Raw genomic sequence first — 20194 nt, 5'->3', positions numbered from 1 at the left:
TAGATAACATGTATAGCTAGTGCACAAAAAAAGAAATAATAATTTTTTATGTATATTTTCTTTGTTATAAGTATTCAAGTTCAACCTTATCAGAATCCAACAATTTTTTCGTCCCGTCAAAACTTTCCTATCAAATCTATACCTTCTTGAAAAAAAATTACATATTCGTAAAGAGGATTCTCTCCTCTAGAGATAAATATAATTTTTTAATTTTTTAATATGATTTACAAATTTTTTTCCTTTTTTGAGGGAGCATCTTCTGAAATGTTGAAATATTGACTTATAATACTTTGAGATTATAACATATTATAACTAATCAAAACACTCAAAAATTTATATAATGATGATATTAAATCTGAGATCTATAAAAGGGTATTTTTAGTTTTTGAAAAAAATTGAGTTTTGATAGAGAAATTAGATTTGACCAAAACAAGTTTTGGTATCACAAACGGTAACACAGATCTGTGCTTTTACCCCATTAGGTCACTGGTCAAATTCACTATAGGATAACTATGTAGGGACTCTAGTGGAGAGTAGGTCACTTGGAAATAGAAATCCCAAGCTATGTGTGGTGCCTAATCATAAACTCCAATTAGGACACCATGCACCATGCCCTTAGACTCCCAGGGCAACCGTGTAGGCACACACCCTCAAACCCATTGGCCAATCATACAAGTGCTCTCTTATCTTTTCATTAAGTTTTATTACCCATTTTTTTATTTGGTTATTACTTGGTTAAAAAAGCTTCACGTTACCTTGTTAGACTACTTTAGAAGCTAGGGTATATGAGAGAAAAAAATCCACACATCTACCCTAAATACCCATGCTCATCACACGATCACTGCCCAAAGGTAATGTGAATTCCCAACCCAACCCCCAAATGAGCAATCCCTCAACCAACCTATATCTGGGAGTTTGGGTCTTGCAAGATCTTTTTATACACACATGTGTGATCATAACCATCTTCATGAATTCAATCACATAATACCAATGCAAGGGTTGGATATGAGAAATGTAGCAAATGATACAATTATAACAATCTCACTCAATCAGCCTAAGTTCAGGAGTGTGAATTTGATATGAATCCCAATAATGCAATAAATATCCAAGTATCATGAACTAACTCAATCGTCCTAGATCTAGGATTATAGATTCCACGTGAATCCCAATGCCCATGAATTAGAAGCACAACAAGAAAGAAAACATGAAATACAATCAATTTCCATAATCCAAGAAGACACTACCAAAACCCACCAAATATGGTGGCATGCAAAACAAGGCAAGAATCACATTAAATATCAAAATTAAAACCTTTTAGATATTAACAAAACTGAAACCCAAACTCAAGAATATGATCACAAGACCAAGTCTAATAAAATTCACTAAATAGACTCAAATTCACAATCTGGCAAATCTGAAAAAGGACAAAAGTCTATTTTTTGAATTCTGGGATATTAAAATCCATTTTAATTTGGAATTATAATTTTTCTGATGTCCAACTCATAGTCGAGCTTAGTTCATTTGTGCACCACTGCATAACTTTTCAACTATTCAACATGGCATCGATTCATCTGCACTATTAGATCTAGACGAGCAAGTGAACCAAAATAAAACCTTTATTTTAGTCAAGAAGTCACTAGAAATTTTGCAACCACCATGCATTGATGTGTCCTCAAGGTGCACTAAGCTCTATTTAACTTGAAGACCTATTTAAATTTGCTTTGACTTATTTCGCCTTTCTTCACAAATTAAATGAATTGAAATGAAAATACCAAAAATGGGTAAAATGAAGAAGATTCTATAAACATGAATAATACACATGCACAACAAATAACAATAAATATATATCAAAATATATATCTATAAGCAAATATAAGACGAATGTACATCAAAATGTATATCCAAATATAAAATGTGGCACATGCCATCAAAATATGTTTATAAAATGGAAGTTTCTAGACAATATGTGGCATATTTCATCTCAAAATGTGCCATGAGAAACCTCTAAACAAATACAATATCCTATTTTGTTGGTGGATAATCAAAATGAAACCTCTTTGACATACTCTTTGGATCTGATGATTCCTACATGAACAAAAATGGCAAACCCCTAGTTAGACTAGTTAATTTATATGATTTTTACATATCAAACATAAATTTAGTCAAATGCATATTGATCAATAATTTAATGATGATTTTCAATTTAAAAATCTAATGTATGTACCTCTCTCCATGACTTCCTACATTGGTTAGGAGTCCTCGCATACATCCTAGGCAATGAAGGGGGCCTAGCTCTGACCTATATATGTTTATATGGTTGCAAGATTGATCTGTGACTTATCCTATAGCATTATTATTGATGGCATGATAAATTTATAGCATAATCAAGAACTCAAATTAAAACTTACCTATGGTAATCTCTCCTCTATTAGTGTCAGTCGGGCCAACAAAGATATAAAACTTTGTCATTCTCCCTCCATTACAGTTGGTGTTTCTTACAAGAGTCACAAACATAGTGGTTTAAATAATGACAATTAGTTTTATATAATCTCATTAAATAAAGAAATTTTTTTAAAATGATAAATATACATAGAATAGGGCTCTAACTGTGAAATGAAATGCTCGAGGGTCCGAGCTAGTGAACATACATTGCAATATCATTAGAGGCCACCCTCTATAAAATAAACAATGTAATAACATTTCATTAGTAAAAAAAAGTTAAAAGTATAAATGTATATGCATTTAATTACTTTAAAACATGTAAATACCTTTCCCTTTTAATACACAGTGGCTCAACCCCCTCATATTGTCCCCCCTTCTCCCCCCGCCAAGTGATAGGTGGAACCTGAAAGAGAAAAATATGATGAGAAAATATCTATAACTAAATATCATAAAAGAAATTAATAAGTAACAAAAATAATGTACTATGGGGTTCTTGAGACCAAATGAAATGATTGAGAGCATGACATCCTCCACATGTCTTATCTCCTCCTCATTCATCAACTAAACATAAATAAATCACATACATGTACATAAGTATACAGTTGATAAAATCATTCTAATATAAATATTCATTTTAAATTGGTTTTGTTTTGACAAATAAAATGTATACACTTATCAGAACAAAAGGAGCCCATGGCTTTGCATGCCCCTTCTCATATTTGGCTTGAGATGTCCCACCATGAGATGTCTGTCTCTCTAGCCACATTGGAAGTATACTCATCTCTGACTAAAAACTAATAATCAAAACCATTTAAGAGACCTAAGCATAAATTATTACACATAATGCTAGTATGGGGCACACAAATATGTAAATTATTAGTTCATGAACTCACACCAGCATCGTCAACACAAGGAGTCAAAATTGACCTAGTTTGGGTAGCCAATAGATTACTCAATCTATGGATGGATCTAATATCCTAAGAGCTATCACATATGATGACATCAATATGTTACATTGGGGGGGGGGGTGGGGAGAGACATTGGTGAAGGGTACACAAGTGATGACTTTCTTCCACTGTGAAAATGGTCTATCCCGAGAAGCTCCTCCTCCTACACCCATGTTGGGCCTCATCCTCCAAAAGTTTTCTTTGTGCCCTTTCACAAACTCAACATACATTTTTCTCAAGAAATAAAAGGGAACCTCCATAATTTTGTGTGGTATTTTGTCAAAAACCATCTACCTACAATCAAAAAAGTTCACGTGTTACCTCATTAGTGCACCATTTTGTTGATAATTTAGGTTTGATGTGTCAAGTTTGAGTCTAGTTTTGGAATTCACAAATAGGTATGTAATGTGTTTTTTTCTTATGTTAAGGGTTGCAACCCACACATTTTTCTTATGTTAAGGGTTGCAACTCCATCATAATCCATCCCATTATCAAACTGAGCATGCACCTTCTCATGCCAATGAAGAGAAACATTATGATGCTCAAAAGTGTCTCAATATTATCCACAATGGTGTTTAGGGTGGATAAAATGGGAGTCAACATAGGGAGTCAATTCATTTAGATTACCTTGTATCAAATCTCCAATTTGGGGAGGGTTTTGAAGGGGTTGTGGATCATTTGGGGGTGGTTGTGGATTGTTTTTGGGATCATTGTTTTGCATTGTAGGGTTTTGAGGTTTGTTGGTGTTAATGATGCCTAATTAAATTGCCAATAAATTAAAAAATCAATTTATTTATGATTTAATTGTGTGTATTTTTGGCATCAACATTTTGGATCACACTTTGTCATCCATCATTAGGAAGACAGTGCACTCTCTCTTCTTGATGATGGATCATGGAGTGTGATCTGAAATGTTGATGCTAAAAGCACATAGAATTGAATCCAAAAATTAATTGATATTTACTAATGGATTGTCAAATATGACAATATTAAATTTAAAATTAAAAAATAAATTAATAAATTATAATGAAAAATACAAAAATTATATGTTTTCATAAAAATGTAAATTTAAATTAAAAAATGAATGAAAACAAGAAAAAACATAAAAAATTCAACTTGCCATTGATGAAATGCTTGAATTTGATGGAAAATTAGATCATATACTCAAAATATTGTGTATGCCCAAAGCATAGGGATAGAAATAAACAAAAAAGATAGGAGGAAATGAGGAAATGATGTTTAGTTTTTTTTTTAAACTCACGAGTTCTGGGTACCTGATATGGCTTGGAATTTTTTTGGTTTGGTATTAGGATAGGTGTGAAAAAAGTCAACATGTTTTTTAAAGCACTTTTGGATGTTTAAAAACTTAATCTTTTACACATCGCCACCTTTTGACCCCTCATGATCTTGCACATACCCATCTCCTTGAATATTTCAAGGTAAGTTCTTCATCCCTTATTTTGTTTCTTAGCATAGACCTATTTTCATACTTTAATTGTGATGATTGCATACGTTTCTAGTGCCTAGATCTATCTTGCACTTGTCATTAAATCGATTAGTTCAATTTTACATTTACATTACACATCTAAATTTAATTAACATTACATGAAAGAGGATTTGTGTGTGTACTTCCTAGGTACAATTTGGGTTTAGTATTGGCATCCCTTCATCCTTTTGGATTTTTCTAATATAACTTGGGTTATATTGAGAGTCATGTTTGAAAGCCCCTCATTCTCTTGTATTTAATGGTTTAGTGAATGAATGGTTGGTTAATGAACTCATCTCACATACTTCATATAACTAAATTCATTAGTGCTTCCATTTGTTCACTAAACAATAACCCAAAATACCCAAGAAGACAACTATTTTTCTACTTGTCATTTATCTAGATTCTTTGCTGAACTTAAATGATTTTTCCTTGTGCCCTATCTTTATTATTGAATATTAATTATTAAATTTAATATTTATTCTTAGTTTGATCTCTTCCTTGGGCGATTGGATTATAAAATCTATATCTTTTAAATGATGTAATCTTGTTGCTTTCCACTGGATTGAATCAAAGCCTAAATTTGTTCTCTTTATTAATGATAAGGTTTAGAAATGTAGTGTTGCTAACAAAGAATTTGAATAGGCCTCTTAGTGTGTTTATCAATTACAATGTGGATCAAATAAGAAAAGGAGAACAAAGAGATCTTCACAATTTACAAAATAAAGGAGAAATCCAAGGGAAAAACTAAAGAAAATGTTAGAAGATATAACCACTAGATTGAATAAATGCACTTTGTGAAACATGGTTATAATACATTATTAATAATTACTATTGTGCAATCTATTAAATAGGCTAACAATGTTCTGAAGGAAATTAAATGTAAAAACTTATAAATATGCCATGACTAGAAATTATTAATTAAGGAATTTGTTAATAAAAAATAACACAAAAGTAAAATTGAATAGTCTATAGGTTGGATCAAATCTTCAACGCCATCACTAATAGTTTACATTATCTGGCATCTTTTATGTTCTATAATTTTACTATGATCAATTAAAATATACACAAGTTTTAATATAAAAAAATACTAAAATATCAAATTATTAATTTAATTTAATTTTCTTATTTTATATTTACTAATTATAGATTATGAAATTTGATTTAAAAATAAGAATAAACTAGAATCAAACATACCTAAACATATGATGGTTAATGACTTTAGGACTCTAAGGACATGACTACCACAGTCATGGATGAAATTTTTTTCCCTTTGATATATATTGAAAAGGAACATAAACCAAACAATTATCGAATAAATTAGCTACATAAGCCTATTAGGGTAGCAATATTAGCAAAAGAGGGCACCATAAACTAGATCTAAGTGAAAAGAGGGCACATATAACTATGTTGAATAGTTTTATACTTATACTAAAAACATGTAATAACAAATAAGGTTGTTAGAAGGATCCAAAAAATACCTTGTAGATTGTTTTAAATCCCAAACCTACAATTTTTCAAAACCTATTCTTGCCTTTCCCACACCACTTTCCCTTACTAAATTTCTTTAAACTGAAATTAAATGATGGGAGACACATATTTACTTTGCAAGTGTTAACGATTGGATCCAAAGAGTAGAGCTAAATGAAAACAAATAGAAAAATATTATAGGCAATTATCACAAAGAAAACTTCAACTACTTTAGAAAAGATTTATCAATCTATTAAATATAACATGTGAAGAATTGTTAGGCCCCATCAAATCTAAATATAGAACACTATAAAATCTGCAAGAAAATACTATAAAAATAAACTTTTGTAAGAATCAAAAAAATGAATCAGAACTAGAGGTTAGTCACTTGTTTGGCCATAGTTACTGAAAGAAACCCTAAACCAACCATTGCTTTAATCAACAAAGGGATTGATACTATAGTATCAACATGATCTTGACAACCGAGTTTCTTCTTCTTCATCTCTCACAAATTTAGGGGTTATAAATAATCTTGTACTTGACATCTCGGGTCAAGGATTTGTTCATTTCATGGATGCCCATATGGAAATGTTGGCTTCCCAACTTTTCTTTACTAGTTTTAGTTGTCAATAAATGCAAAGTAAATGAGAGAATAGATGAAACTTGGGGTTGAATAGAGTAGGCGTATCCATCAACAATTGATGAGATGAAAGCAACCACTAATAAATTGGGAAAAGTGGGAAGGACTAGTAGAGTGGAGGTATTTCTTAAGGGTAATTTCAAAACTAAGAAAGCTTCCTCAGTTTTAAAGAAGAAATTAGGTGTTGCTAACTACCTTTTAACGTTGTGGTCACCATTCACAATTTAACACTCTTTCATATCCATGGAAGTCACAAAATTAGTTAGCAAAAACACAATCCAAAATTACATGAAGAATTCACAAACCCTAGAGTCACCTAAATCCACAATTGCTAAGAAATTTAATACCTACAATCATTTATTAAAACTCCAATCCATAAAAATCTCACAATCATACAAGAATTAGTGAAACCGTAATTACAAGAAGACTTAATGTGCATATGCCTAATTATAAGGGCTGGGAGGAATGAATAATGTCCAAAGAATAGTGACAATGGTTCCAAGCATTATGACTATGTTGTTGATATTCTAGAGAAGGTACAAGTAAACTACCACTATCAAAGTAGCAACAACGTAAGGAAAAGACAAGTAAAACCTCTCCAAGTCATTTTGCACAACAACACTTATCTTCTTCAAATTCTTCATCAAATTGTAATCGCAACTAGAATTTCCAAAACCCTATTGTCCCCTATAGTAATGTGACCATTGGAAAATCAAAAAAAATCATACAATGACTGAGGTCAACCAAACAATATACAACTTCAAATTTAGAGGGGACTTGATAAAGATTCAAGAGCCACAACAAAATAAATTGTAACAAGATTTTTAAGGTAGCTCTTGTTTAATATTTTTCTAATGTTTCTCAACCCTTGCTTAAATGAGAATGCATATAATAGGAGTTGAACCCCTTCAAATTTAACTATAATTAATTATACCAAAGATAATTAATGTTAAGATGTAGTGTCTATTCGTGGAAATTTATTCCTCCTAATTTTTCACAAAAACAAAACTAAAAATAGTCTAAAAATAGAACAATGAAACATACGTACTTCAAGATTACCTTGCCCCCAATAAAATTTGAACTTATGACCTCTCTAATATATTTTTTTAGTATTACATTATTAACAACATAATAACAACATAGCTAAAATTAGGAACTGTAGATGCACGAAGTTAGCCTAAAGCCAAGCCAAAACTAATGTGCAAAGAACATCTACATCTTTTCCATCGATCCATTCACTTTCTCTTGGCTTTCAGTTCTGCTACAATACACTGTATCAGATTTTGCCTGCCTCTTTTCAATAAACATTACAGATTTTCCTCCAGCTTTTTTCCTCGAGAATATATTGTTGTCATTTGCGATTCGATGGAATTTATTCCTGAGCTTCTTTGCAGTGATCTTTAAACCCTAGCTTTCAGGCAATCTGAAATAAAACAAGATTCGGTAGACTCAAACTTGTACAGGTCAATGAAGGCGTTCCTCACACATCTGGTAATTATAATACTTGTAAATGATTGTTTTGACGGACAGAATAAGTAGTAATCCAATTTTAAAATGTCAATTGCAGCTTCTTGTGACCGCCATCTTGGCACGAGGCGATGAATTTCAAGTCGACGATCCCCCATTTCAACAAGCAAACGATGCAGATGCAGGCATAATTTTCCGCAGACTTAAATCTCTTTGCATTCATGAATTTTTCCATATTTTATTTACAGAGATCTCTAAAATTTCCCGGGATGAAAAATCAGGGTTTGTGTGGCTGGGAGCCGTGAGAACAATTTCTATCCAGGGCGATACATCCTTCTGTGGAAATATATGCAATGTATATCTCAATGACACAAAGAAAGATTTATTTCACACCGCGTATCGGATTCGGCCCCAAATTTTATTCACCGGTCTAAAACCAGGGCGATACACAGTTTATCCCATATGCAGACCGACGACTGCTAAGTTACACTGTCTTATAGGTTTTAAATGCTTGTCATTTGTATGGCTACCGTGGGTTTATTTTCTTTCGGAAAATTTATTGAACTAAATATTTTGATGCATCTGAGTGTATAATGGCAAGTGAAAATTATGTGCAGAGCCTGGGATACTGGATTTTGAGGTGGATGATGAAATTTCAGATACAATATTGGATGACATTGATCTGGGGACCTTTGATGCCAGAGTGGAGGAGATAGCTTCTCCAGGTAAGTCTATTTGGTCTGCAGTTTTTGTGATCATATTTGTACAAGCCATTGTACTGCTGCTCATTTCTGAGGCGCTGAAGAGGCAAATTTCAGTGTCGTTATAAAGAGACTTCCCCGCTACGTTTTTGGGACATAAGAAAAACAAATTGACGACTCTGGAATAAGTATTCCTGTTTTGGCCCAATGCAAATTTATCTTTCCAGGGTAGGATTTCGTTGAAAGGAAATTACGATTTCTACGTCATCCTTGCTTCGAACAATATCATTGTTTCAAATTAATGTTGAACTTGTAGTTTCGGATTCTTGGAAATTCAGATCTGAATTTCTTTATGGTTTGTATTGCAATGTTAATCCGCAAATACAACGAAGTCCTTTTCTGACTACATGTTATTTTTCAAATTAAAAACAATTGATTTAGCTGACGCTTCTCAAATTTTGCTCTGTTTCTCAAAACCTTCCTCTGTTTCTCTGAAGCCAATCTATTAGGCTAGAGATTTATTGTTAGTTGAAATCCCTGATTGCTGTCAATTCTTTCAAGTACTCAATGGCCCCTGCTTCAAAGTTTTGTGTCTAGACTCTAGAGATGTGTTTTTAATTGGAATCTCTGATTATTGTCCATTACTTCAAGTAATCAGTGGCCCCTGCATCAAAGATGTGTGTCTAGAGATCTATTTTTAATTGAAACCTCTGATTTCTGTTCATCTCTTCAAATAGTCAATGGCCTCTGCTTCAAAGATATGTGTGTCTGTGCTATCATTTAACCCTCAACAAAAGCTTTCGCAGCGTTTGGTTGGAGTCTAGGGATAAACGTTTTGTCTATCCAGAGTTCTGCAATGAACTTTTGTGGATAGTCTCTTGTTTTTAATAAACTTGACTGGGGGAGGGCATTAATGAATGTAACCATTGCTTGCTCAGAATTTCACATTAGAAAACAGAAAGAATTTTTTGTTGCGAGTTACATTCAAATTAGTTTATGGAAGGCTTTTTAACTAGGAAGTTCAACTGGTCCTTTATATAAGATTGTAATCGAGTAGGGGTTGATTAGAGAGACCCCATATTCAACTGCACAATGAACAATTACTCAAAAACAAGATTGTAATCGATGAACATACGATTTTCAGTCCATGGAAATTGTATAACGTTTTTTGAAAACAACTGTGTACTTGGCGCCAAAAAAAAAATTACCCAGGTGTTTTGAAAAATTTGTGACATAAAATTGTAATTATTAATTTTTTAAACTCCTGTGTGAAACGTTCAGTGTTATATCACCATGTCGTTCTTTCCAAATTTGAATTGATTACAGACTTAAAGAGAGATGTGGCATTCAAAGGAGGAACATATTTATAATGTTGTTCCGGATAGGTCAATAATTAGAAAAATACTCCAATAAAACACTGGAATCAGAACTCTGAATGTATTTCGTGCAAGACACTTCATGAAAATCTTCACTGGATACAGAACGCTCGATGTTTACTGTTGATCTTGAGTCAAATGCAATTGTGTCATTTCCCTTGCGGTCTAAAAATCATTTTAGATAGTAATATTTTGTTACTGAAATCATATTCTTGAGTACAGTAATTTTATGGTGCCCGTTACGGATAAATTTATTCACGCTTCTTGCAGCGTATTAGCTTACGTTCTATCAAAGTAGATTTTTCCATACTATCATCAAAATATTATTGATTACTTCGATTGATGCTTAATGCTTGTACATCAGATCTTGTTGAAAACTCTCTGCTTTGTATTGTTACTTTAAAATGGAACTAAGCACACAATGTATATATTATTTATTTTTATAAATCAATGCCGCCTTTAGAAAGTTTTTATAAATCAATACCGACTTACAGGAAGTGCCCCTTCCTCATCTCTAGATTAGACTTTTCACATTAATTTACTCTTGCTCTCTGAAAGGAGATGCTAATTTTTTATATAATATTTTCTTATTGGAAAGGGAAACAGCAGAATCCTATGGGCAATTTCTCGGAAATGTGTGAACTGTAATACCTCTTCTTATGTGAAATCACTTTATATGAAGGCATGATATGATATGATATGATAGATTTTAATGACGTCCACGAGACTAAAGTAGTCTATGGGACCCATGCAATCACCCTCCCGAGTCAGGAGCCAAACTAGTCAGTTGCAAAGTTTTGGTTAACTTGTCTCTTCTTCTCTGAATTTTGATAATCAAATCCGCTGTTCTCTTCACTTGATCTTCCTCAAATAAACAGTTGAAGTCCTTGTTCTGCAGAATTTTTGTATAATCAGATCTGATGTCGTTGTAAGCCAGGCATTCCATGACAAAGTGTTGCTCTGTCTCCACTATTATTCCTTTATTCATATCTTCTCATTTGCATGTACATAGTGTCTAGTATCTATCTTCTCATTTGCAATTGTAATTTTGTTTATTACTATGTGTGAGGAAGTTGTTTGTGTTTTAGCTGATAGCCTCGGATGTAGTGATATTCAGCTGCCACATAAATATTATTTATGGAAAATTCTCATTTTGACAGAATTTTTAGGGTGAGAGCTTTGACTCATAAGTCATCCCATTTCTTTAAACCAAGAGAAGATCGAGATTATGAGAAACTACCCATAACCTCAAATCAACTCTGTGAATTCAATTTTTAACTTTTAATTTCAATATAAACTAGAGTTGTGTTATAGTTGGAGTCCCACCTAATGCTAAAAAAGCAGAAGCAAGATTAAGATGAACATGAGCCCAAGAGTTTTCCACGTAGGGTTTGAGGAGCGTGAGTAAGCTATTTAATATTCAAATTGCCAAGATTATCTAGGGTTTTGTAATTATGAAATACTATTTCTAAACATTAACTACTCTATTGAGATAAAATGGTTTCTTTCTCTATATTATATTTGTAAATGAGGTCAAGATATCATCTCAAATAACCACAAATAATGCAACTATGTATAATTACATTTAACAAGGAAACATGCAACTAATACTCATAATTATTGAAATCAAATACACAAAATATGATTGAGGAACTTATGTTGTTTTGGTCACTCGAGAATTATATTGAAGGAATTTTGGAGTATTTAGTCAAAAAAAACCTCAAAACAATGGCTTTAATGTTATTGAAACTCTAAATGTCTCAAAGCATAGATATGAATAATATTTTTAGGTCAAAGGATGACAATCAAGCGCAATAAGAGAGTAGAGCATGTAAAAAATTTCTTTAATAATGGGGGTTCGTAGTATTCACGGACCATTGGTAAAACTTCATGGTTTTTCCATATATGAAACTAGTAACATGAATAAAGGAATGAAATTTGATTTCAAAAAATGGAAATTGTAATTGCACAATGTATAACATCGTGGAGAATATAATCTTCATGTAAATTCCATAATTCCATAAAAGTATTAGGCAATGTTTCGAATCAAATTGAAAAAATAAAAAGAACTCCAATGTAAAGAAAAATAACAATTAGAAAAATGAAAAGATCAATATTAATTGCAACCACTTATGCCAATTATGCTTCATGATTACCAAAACCCTAACCTTGAATGAATAATAGTTGTAGCAAGCATAATCGGGTGCATTACCCCATGCAAACACTCTATATCATAAATATCATTCACAGGCGATGGAGTTGTGTCCTAGTATGTTGTGATCATGTAAATATACCTACAAGAGATTGACAATTTGCACCATCTAGATTGAACCAAAATAAAGTTAACAATTAGTAGGCTCGACCCCCCTTGAGATTCAAACCGACAATGCAACAAATAAAAACCCTAAGATTTTAACCTAAAATAAAATTTCCTATACCAACTTGAATAGGGCACATATTTTTGGGATCAAACCTTGTTGCGGGAAGGTATTACATCTCATGGTTGAGAGCCTCAATTGGATGCAAACCAAATCCTCTCCATGTACCAGGACTACCATTTGATGCTACCTACACACATATATCATCATTGCTTTAAACTTATCTAGACTTGGTTGACAAAAAAAATGACACCCAAATTGGGAGATTTGACGGGCCTGGACTTGCTTGACCTTAGTATTAATTCTTTGTCCAAAACATTACTCTAGAGTTGGGTGTTAAAGATATGTAGATTTGGTCGGATTACTTTAATTGATATGATATTGAATGTATAAGTGTTTATCAGCCTTGAACACTTGATCTCTATCCATCATATATAAAAGATCTAATTATTAATAATAATATATTATGGCCACGCTTCACTCATAATATAAAATTATCACTATTAATTATTTGGTAATAATAAACATTACTAAATATATGAATATTTAATAATATTTATGTTATTGAATATTCATATTTTTATTAATGAATGTATTTAATAATTATATTGTTCCAAATAAGTATCAATAATATAATGCACAACAAGTTGAAGACATTAATGATACCATTATCTTTGTAATGATAACATTGTTATCATTAACGATAACAATGATATCATTTTGCATTGTTATTATTTTATTATTATGATTACATTGTTATGAAAGGGTGGCCTCACATAGATGTATGACCCTAAGTGAGACCATTCGGCCTCACGTAGAGTTGTACCTCTACACAAGACTACATAACCTCATTCGCATCCATATCTTTGGCAAGCCAAACACGTAACACATACAAGTCAATAATGCATAATTTAGTTTAATAATAGTTAGTATGCATATGCACGTACATACATATATATATATATATATATATATATATATATATATATATATATATATATATATGTATATATATATATATATGTATATATATATATATGTATATATATATATATATATATATATATATATATATGTATATATGTGTATGTATATATACATGTATCTACACATATATGTATGTATGTATATGTGTAGATGTGTGTGTGTGTTTATACACACACATGGATAATATATATTACTTGCATATCAATATATATGTATATCAGTAATATATATTAGTTGAAGATCGATATTCATTGTATAGAGATACTTCTTTTAGAACAAAGTGGTGACAAACCTTCAGATTATCAAACTATAGAAACTTGGATATAAATCAAATTATTATAACTCTTCTTAATCATTATAAATATTTAAAATTAAAATTATCTTTGATATGAATATGATCAAAACTTAACATGGTATCAAAACTGGTCTAAGGAAGATTTGATCAGATTGATAAGCACAATCATTATATCAAAATTAAATTTGATATCTCCCTATATTCTTCAAAATGATGAATGGTGTTAGATTTGGGGACCAACTTGAAGGGGTTGCAAGTTTTGTATCATTGAAATTTATGATCAAGTTGGCCCTAAGAGATCATGAATCAAATGACTTGTGAAAAAGGAAGTACCTATTCCTAATGAAGATAGTGAGAAACTTTAGTGGGCAAAAAATAATAACAAAGCCATGAAGATGTTGGTGGATGTTGCGAAAGACTACACAATTCCAATAATATCCAAATTAGATACAACCTATCAAATGTTCACAACATTCAAGAGCATGTATGAAATAAATAACACAAGTAGGGCTTTGACACTAAAACAACCCCACCACATGAAAATAAACAAAGGAGAATCCATCACATCCTACTTCATGAGGATAAAAAATTTAAGAGATCAATTATCCACCATTGGTCACACTATTGATAGGAAGGAGTTAACCATGTTGGCTCTAGACGAACTTCCAACATCTTGGGAAGCTTTCATCAAGGTGATGAGTGCTCAATCTAAACTTTTTAAGTTTGATCGTCTAAAAATTGATTGCATTCAAGAAGAGTCGAGACTAGTCACAAGAGGGATTGGTCAAAACTCCACAAAGGAAGATATTCAAGTTCTATATTATCATTCTCACAAGAAGGGTAAAAGAGGAATCCTCGAAAAGAAGAAAGACAAATAAAAAAGATCATTCAAGAAAAGGAGGGATGTGTCTAAAGTACAATGCTTTAGATGTGATAAATTATGTCACTATGTAATTAAGTGTCCAAACATACCTCAAGCCTCCTTTGTTGAAGTTAGTAAGGGAAGCTCTAAAAAGAACTTAGAAAGACTTCTATACTTGGTGGAAAGTTCAGATGAGGAAGTCACCATTAGAGATTATTCTAATTACCTTGTGAATGGAACCAAAACTTGTACTATACACTTGAATTAGGCATTTCTCTTCAATTAATAGGTGTATTATTTGTACCAAGAATCAAGAAAAACTTGGTCTCCATATCAGCCCTTGAATACAAAGGATACCAAATTACCTTCATAGATGGTAAATTTCTAGCATGGCCTATGATTTCAAATATCAAGAAAGCTCGCACCGTAGGATTTCAAGATGGATGTTTATATAAACTTTGAACTTATCCTTCTAAACCCTTAATTCATAAATCTTCAAATACAAGTGATATTTGACATAGAATATTAGGGAAAATCCATTTGTGTGCTTTACCATCAATAGATAAAACAATGACAGGATTACCTAAGCTTAAACAAGAACATGAACTTGCAAAGGATATGTCTTGGGAAAGAACACTAAAGACATCTTCCATAATAGTGGAAGTAGACCTAAACATGTATTGGAACTTATTCACTCATATTTATGTGGACCTAAGACAGTAACTTGTTTAAGAGGATTCTTATACTATGTTATTTTTGTAGATGATTATTCTAGGAATACTTGGATATATTTTTTGAAATGTAAAGAGTTTGATGAAGTCCTTATGAGGTTTATGGAATTCAAAGCTCTAGGAGGAAAAATGTTTGGGAAAAGATCAAGACCTTGAGATTAGATGATGGAGAAGAGTATATCTCTGATAACTTCAAAAAAAATTTAGTGATGTTCAGATCTAGTATTACTTATAACCCTCAACAAAATGATTGGCAGAAAGTAAAAATATGACAATTGTAGAAGCAACCAAAGCCATGATGCATGACCAAAACCTTCATACCTCCTATTGGGATAAGCCTCCAACATTTATGCCTAAACTAGTTGTCCTCACTCCCTTTTGGCTTAAAAAACTCTCAAAGAATCATTTACTGGGATAAAACCTAATATAAGCCACTTGGAAATCTTTGGTTATCTTGTTTACATTCACATACCTAAAGAAAAGAAAAATAAACTAGAACCCTTAGTAAAAAAGGGAATATTTCTAAGCTACAGTGAAACATCTAAAGCTTAGAGGAGTTATTCCTGGACAAAAATTAATTGATCTAAAAAAGGATGTAATCTTTGAAGAAGATATTGCATTTAAAATATCCAAAGACATTCATGAGATGGACATTGAAAATCAAGAGTCTCTTAAAAATATAGAAGAATGGCATGCTTTTGAGATTCAGAGGGAGATCCATGAAATTATGGAAGATGTTAATCCAAATTTTCCTATGGATCATGTTAATGGGCCTAGATACATTATTGTGAACTGGAAGAGACCTCTATGGGAAAGGAAGGTGATTCAAGAGGGTAAAATTTTTGTAATACTTAAAGGAACCTTCAGGGAAAGAAAAAGAGCTCATAGATATTCAAGCTATGTTGCCTTAGTGAGTGAAATAATAAAATTAGATTCATCTAATGTTGGGGAAGCTTTCAAATTCAATGTTTGGAAAGATTCCATGACAAAAGAATATCAATCTATTATTAAGTATGATGTTTGGGACAATGCACCCGAACCAAAGAATAAATCAATGGTTTCCTCTATGTTAGTCTTCAAAATCAAACACGTTGTAGATGGCGGTACTTAAAAATATAAAGAAGATTTGTTGCTAGAGGATTTTCTCAAAAGGAGGAAATTGACTACGAGGAAACATTTGCTCCAGTTTCTCGATATAGTTCTATCAAGACTATAATCATTGATGAGACCATTTTATGACCTAATGTTATGTGGTTTTATGATATTGTTAGTCTAGGACTTGATTTTTTACCATGGTATCACAAGGACTCTTGTAAGAATATTAATAGGTCTAAAGTACTTAAGTATATGCTTTTGTTGTGGCATGATTAGGAAAAACTTTACTCATTATAGATAAAACTCATGATAAAACTCATAATAGGTCTATGAATGATTGAAGTGTAAATGGGTTCCTACAACCACATAGGTTCTTTTCCTACACAAATGGGTTGAATACATAGATATTTTTATTAAGATGAATTGATGAATATTATGTTCAATCACTGAGGTGTATGCTTGTTCTACTCTCTCGATTGCAGGACCAAGTCAATCATGCAAGGACATGAAAGAAAATAGGCAACAATCTAGTTCAAAGGCAACCAAAACCACAATATTTATTGACTTGTTCTAAGACCATCAAGAGAGTGGAGGACCAAGTATCATAAATAGGTAGTATACTCATTGTTTATTGTAAATAATTCAACACGAAAGTATTCTAGTTTGAATAAAATCTTATTGGGGACCGACCTATATTTTCTCCCTTGCACTTAATGTAAAGACTAGTTCTTTTTGGTTGAGAGAATTTCTCTAAATGTGGTTGTAATGAACTAACTACTACAACTCATCATCTGGTTGGGGGATGCCTAGTTGTGTAGGAGTTAGTTAAGGTTGTTAGGTTATAAATAAGTTGTTCATACTTCTATTAGTTTTAGGATAGAGTGGAAATAATATAGAAGTCAATTGTAATGTGCTTTCCAATAGTAAGATTGTAGTTTTCAATTTATTATGTATGATCAGATTTTCAATTATGAATACAAAGGATATGTTTAAGTTTCAATAACTTTTATGGTCAATTCTAGATTTCTCACCCAAGGGGGCCCACTTGGTGAGTGAATATTTACATTTCTTGTTTTTTATAGAATTTATTCATTCCTATAGTGTCCAGTAGTCACTAGGTAACAAAACCTATGACTATTCTTGTAGTCAAGGTAGGAAGAGTAGATCCCTACTTGAAAATTGGATTTTGTTTAAGTAATTTGGATTAATTAAGCTTTTAGTTTCAGACAACATAGAATTACTTTTTAGTACTTTATTTCAATAAGTTCTTCTTCAAGTAAAATAATGATGGAAACAATGGCATCATAGTGCATATACTATGTTATAACATTTTAAGACTACATCCCTTGGTTTTGGTAGATAAATGAACCTATAGTCAACCTAATGACTACTTAAAGGATATCTAATCTATAGGTATGAGAGAAAACATCCTAATTATTACTCTAATTAATTAGGTCATCATTTTTGACACCATTGTTGCGGATGTCGTCAAACTAAGAAGCTATTTTAGTCATTCTCCGATTTTTAGAAATATTCTTAGAAATTTCTTCTTAGCATGTTCTTTGTTCTTGTAAAAGATATTTCAAACTAGTTTTATTTATCTGTATGAATATGAGAAGAAGAGTGAGATCCTCCCTTAGGAGGTTTATTCATGAAGATATTAGTGGTCAAGTAGAACCTACCAATGCTCCCCTCCCAATCAAAAGAAGAAAAATGTTACAAGCTAGGGTTGTCATTGCACCAAAAGATTGACTTACCAATACCTGGTACAACCACTAGACTTATAGGACATAGGATTTGGTTAATCTATGGCACAAATCTAAAAGGGGAATGTTGACAGTTAGTCCAACAGTTCCCCCCTTAAATGTTACTCAAGGAGATTTGAACTTGTAACCAATCTCTCATAACACTTGTTACAAGCTAGAGTTACTATTGCACCAAAAGATCAACATGTCAATGCTTGATACAACCACTAATAGGAAAAACAAGGCAATTAATCCATGTCAGAAATCTTGAAAGGGAATGTTGGTGGTTATCCCAATAGAAAATTAGAAGTGGGTGCATCTTGGTAGGGATTTTTTGCGAAAGTGGTTGATGTTGGACAACATCAACGACACTAACTACACATGGCTAGACGAGTTCAGTAATATAATCATCTCTTAAAGATTTTTTGCAGAGGGACTTGAAGCCCTTTCTGATTGAAGGCTTTAAATCTCCATTGAGGACTCCCAACTTTCCGCAATGTCCCCTGTTCCCTGTTTCCTATTCCCTGGACCCTGTTGAACTAACCCATGCCCTAGGGGGAAAAAAAAAATTAAACATATTTTTTTGCTAAAAACTATTACTACTCGAGTCTCGAATTGGGCCCTACCCTTGGCTGTAAATATTAAAATCAACTATTTTGAATATTTATGTTATCAATATGTAAACAATATCTAATTAATTGATGAAAATGTTACTTTTTGGCTTCTCAATTCGTTGTTCCTGTCAACGTGTGAATTGTTGTTTAATTTTTTTAAAATTTAAATTGCTTCAACTATTATTGTTATTGAGTAATATTTTTTTCAAATGCCATGTTAAATTGTTAGCATGTTATAAAAATTTAACTGTTAAAAACAAAAAATGGTTTTAACTTTCCCTTTAGGGTTTCATAATTGATTCATAGTTTAAAACAATTTTTAAAACTAAAAGTAGTAAATAGTTTTAACTTTTTTTCAAAGATCTCTTAAAGTCAAAGATTATATTAAAAATAAAATTACCAAAGATTCAAAATTAATTGTTTGAATGAAAATTTATACGGCCTCTAGTAAACTTCAATAATTGATGACAGATGCATGCTATTGCAAGCTTGCAGCGTAATCATGTTCATTGTTAAATAATAAAAGGGAACTTTTTTAATCGTTTCAATTTATTAACAAATTGACAATTTAATTTATTTTTTTAATATGAATTACACTTTCAATAATTTGTTGCAAATTTATAGAGTCACGGGTGGGTCATGGCCCATATGCCAAGTGTACACTTTATAGTGTACTTGTAGTCTACCAATCCATTAAGTGTCAATTAATATTGTTTTCATTTTTGTTCCCAACTTGGTCATTGTCACTTTGCATGTTATCATTGTTATGGTGCAAGGAATTGATCTGGATTGTCAATCTAAGATAGATCAATGGCCTCGACTCTATTTTCGGCCTAATTCTAAACATTATAATATATAGTATAATTATTCCTGAAATCAGGACACATGTCCCAAATCCACTCACTATGATCAAAGATGACAAATTTAATCATATTGTATTACTTTTCACTCATGAATT

At 31.8% G+C, this 20194-nt stretch overlaps 1 protein-coding gene across 2 annotated transcripts; it reads left to right on the top strand.

Moving 5' to 3' along the window:
• The first annotated feature begins 8148 nt into the window (after positions 1–8148).
• Positions 8149–17880, top strand: LOC149543522 (uncharacterized). 2 transcript variants are annotated; one of them, XM_089798319.1, is made up of 5 exons: positions 8168–8476; positions 8553–8637; positions 8734–8952; positions 9070–9177; positions 17360–17880. In XM_089798319.1, exons 1-5 carry the CDS (start codon positions 8453–8455, stop codon positions 17449–17451), a joined length of 528 nt encoding a protein of 175 aa, XP_089654445.1. In that variant the 5' UTR covers positions 8168–8452; the 3' UTR covers positions 17452–17880. The 2 variants fall into 2 exon arrangements, with proteins under 2 accessions (XP_089654444.1, XP_089654445.1); XM_089798318.1 differs by lacking the exon at positions 17360–17880 and having other exon boundaries at positions 8149–8476; positions 9070–9559.
• The last annotated feature ends 2314 nt before the right edge of the window (positions 17881–20194 follow it).

Source organism: Cupressus sempervirens, chromosome 8, assembly GCF_028749045.1.
Source record: "Cupressus sempervirens isolate cs-2001-9-10 chromosome 8, ASM2874904v1, whole genome shotgun sequence".
NCBI classification, from domain to species: domain Eukaryota; kingdom Viridiplantae; phylum Streptophyta; class Pinopsida; order Cupressales; family Cupressaceae; genus Cupressus; species Cupressus sempervirens.
The sequence above is the reverse complement of the archived record's forward strand: the minus strand, read 5'-3'. Positions and strand labels throughout refer to the sequence as shown.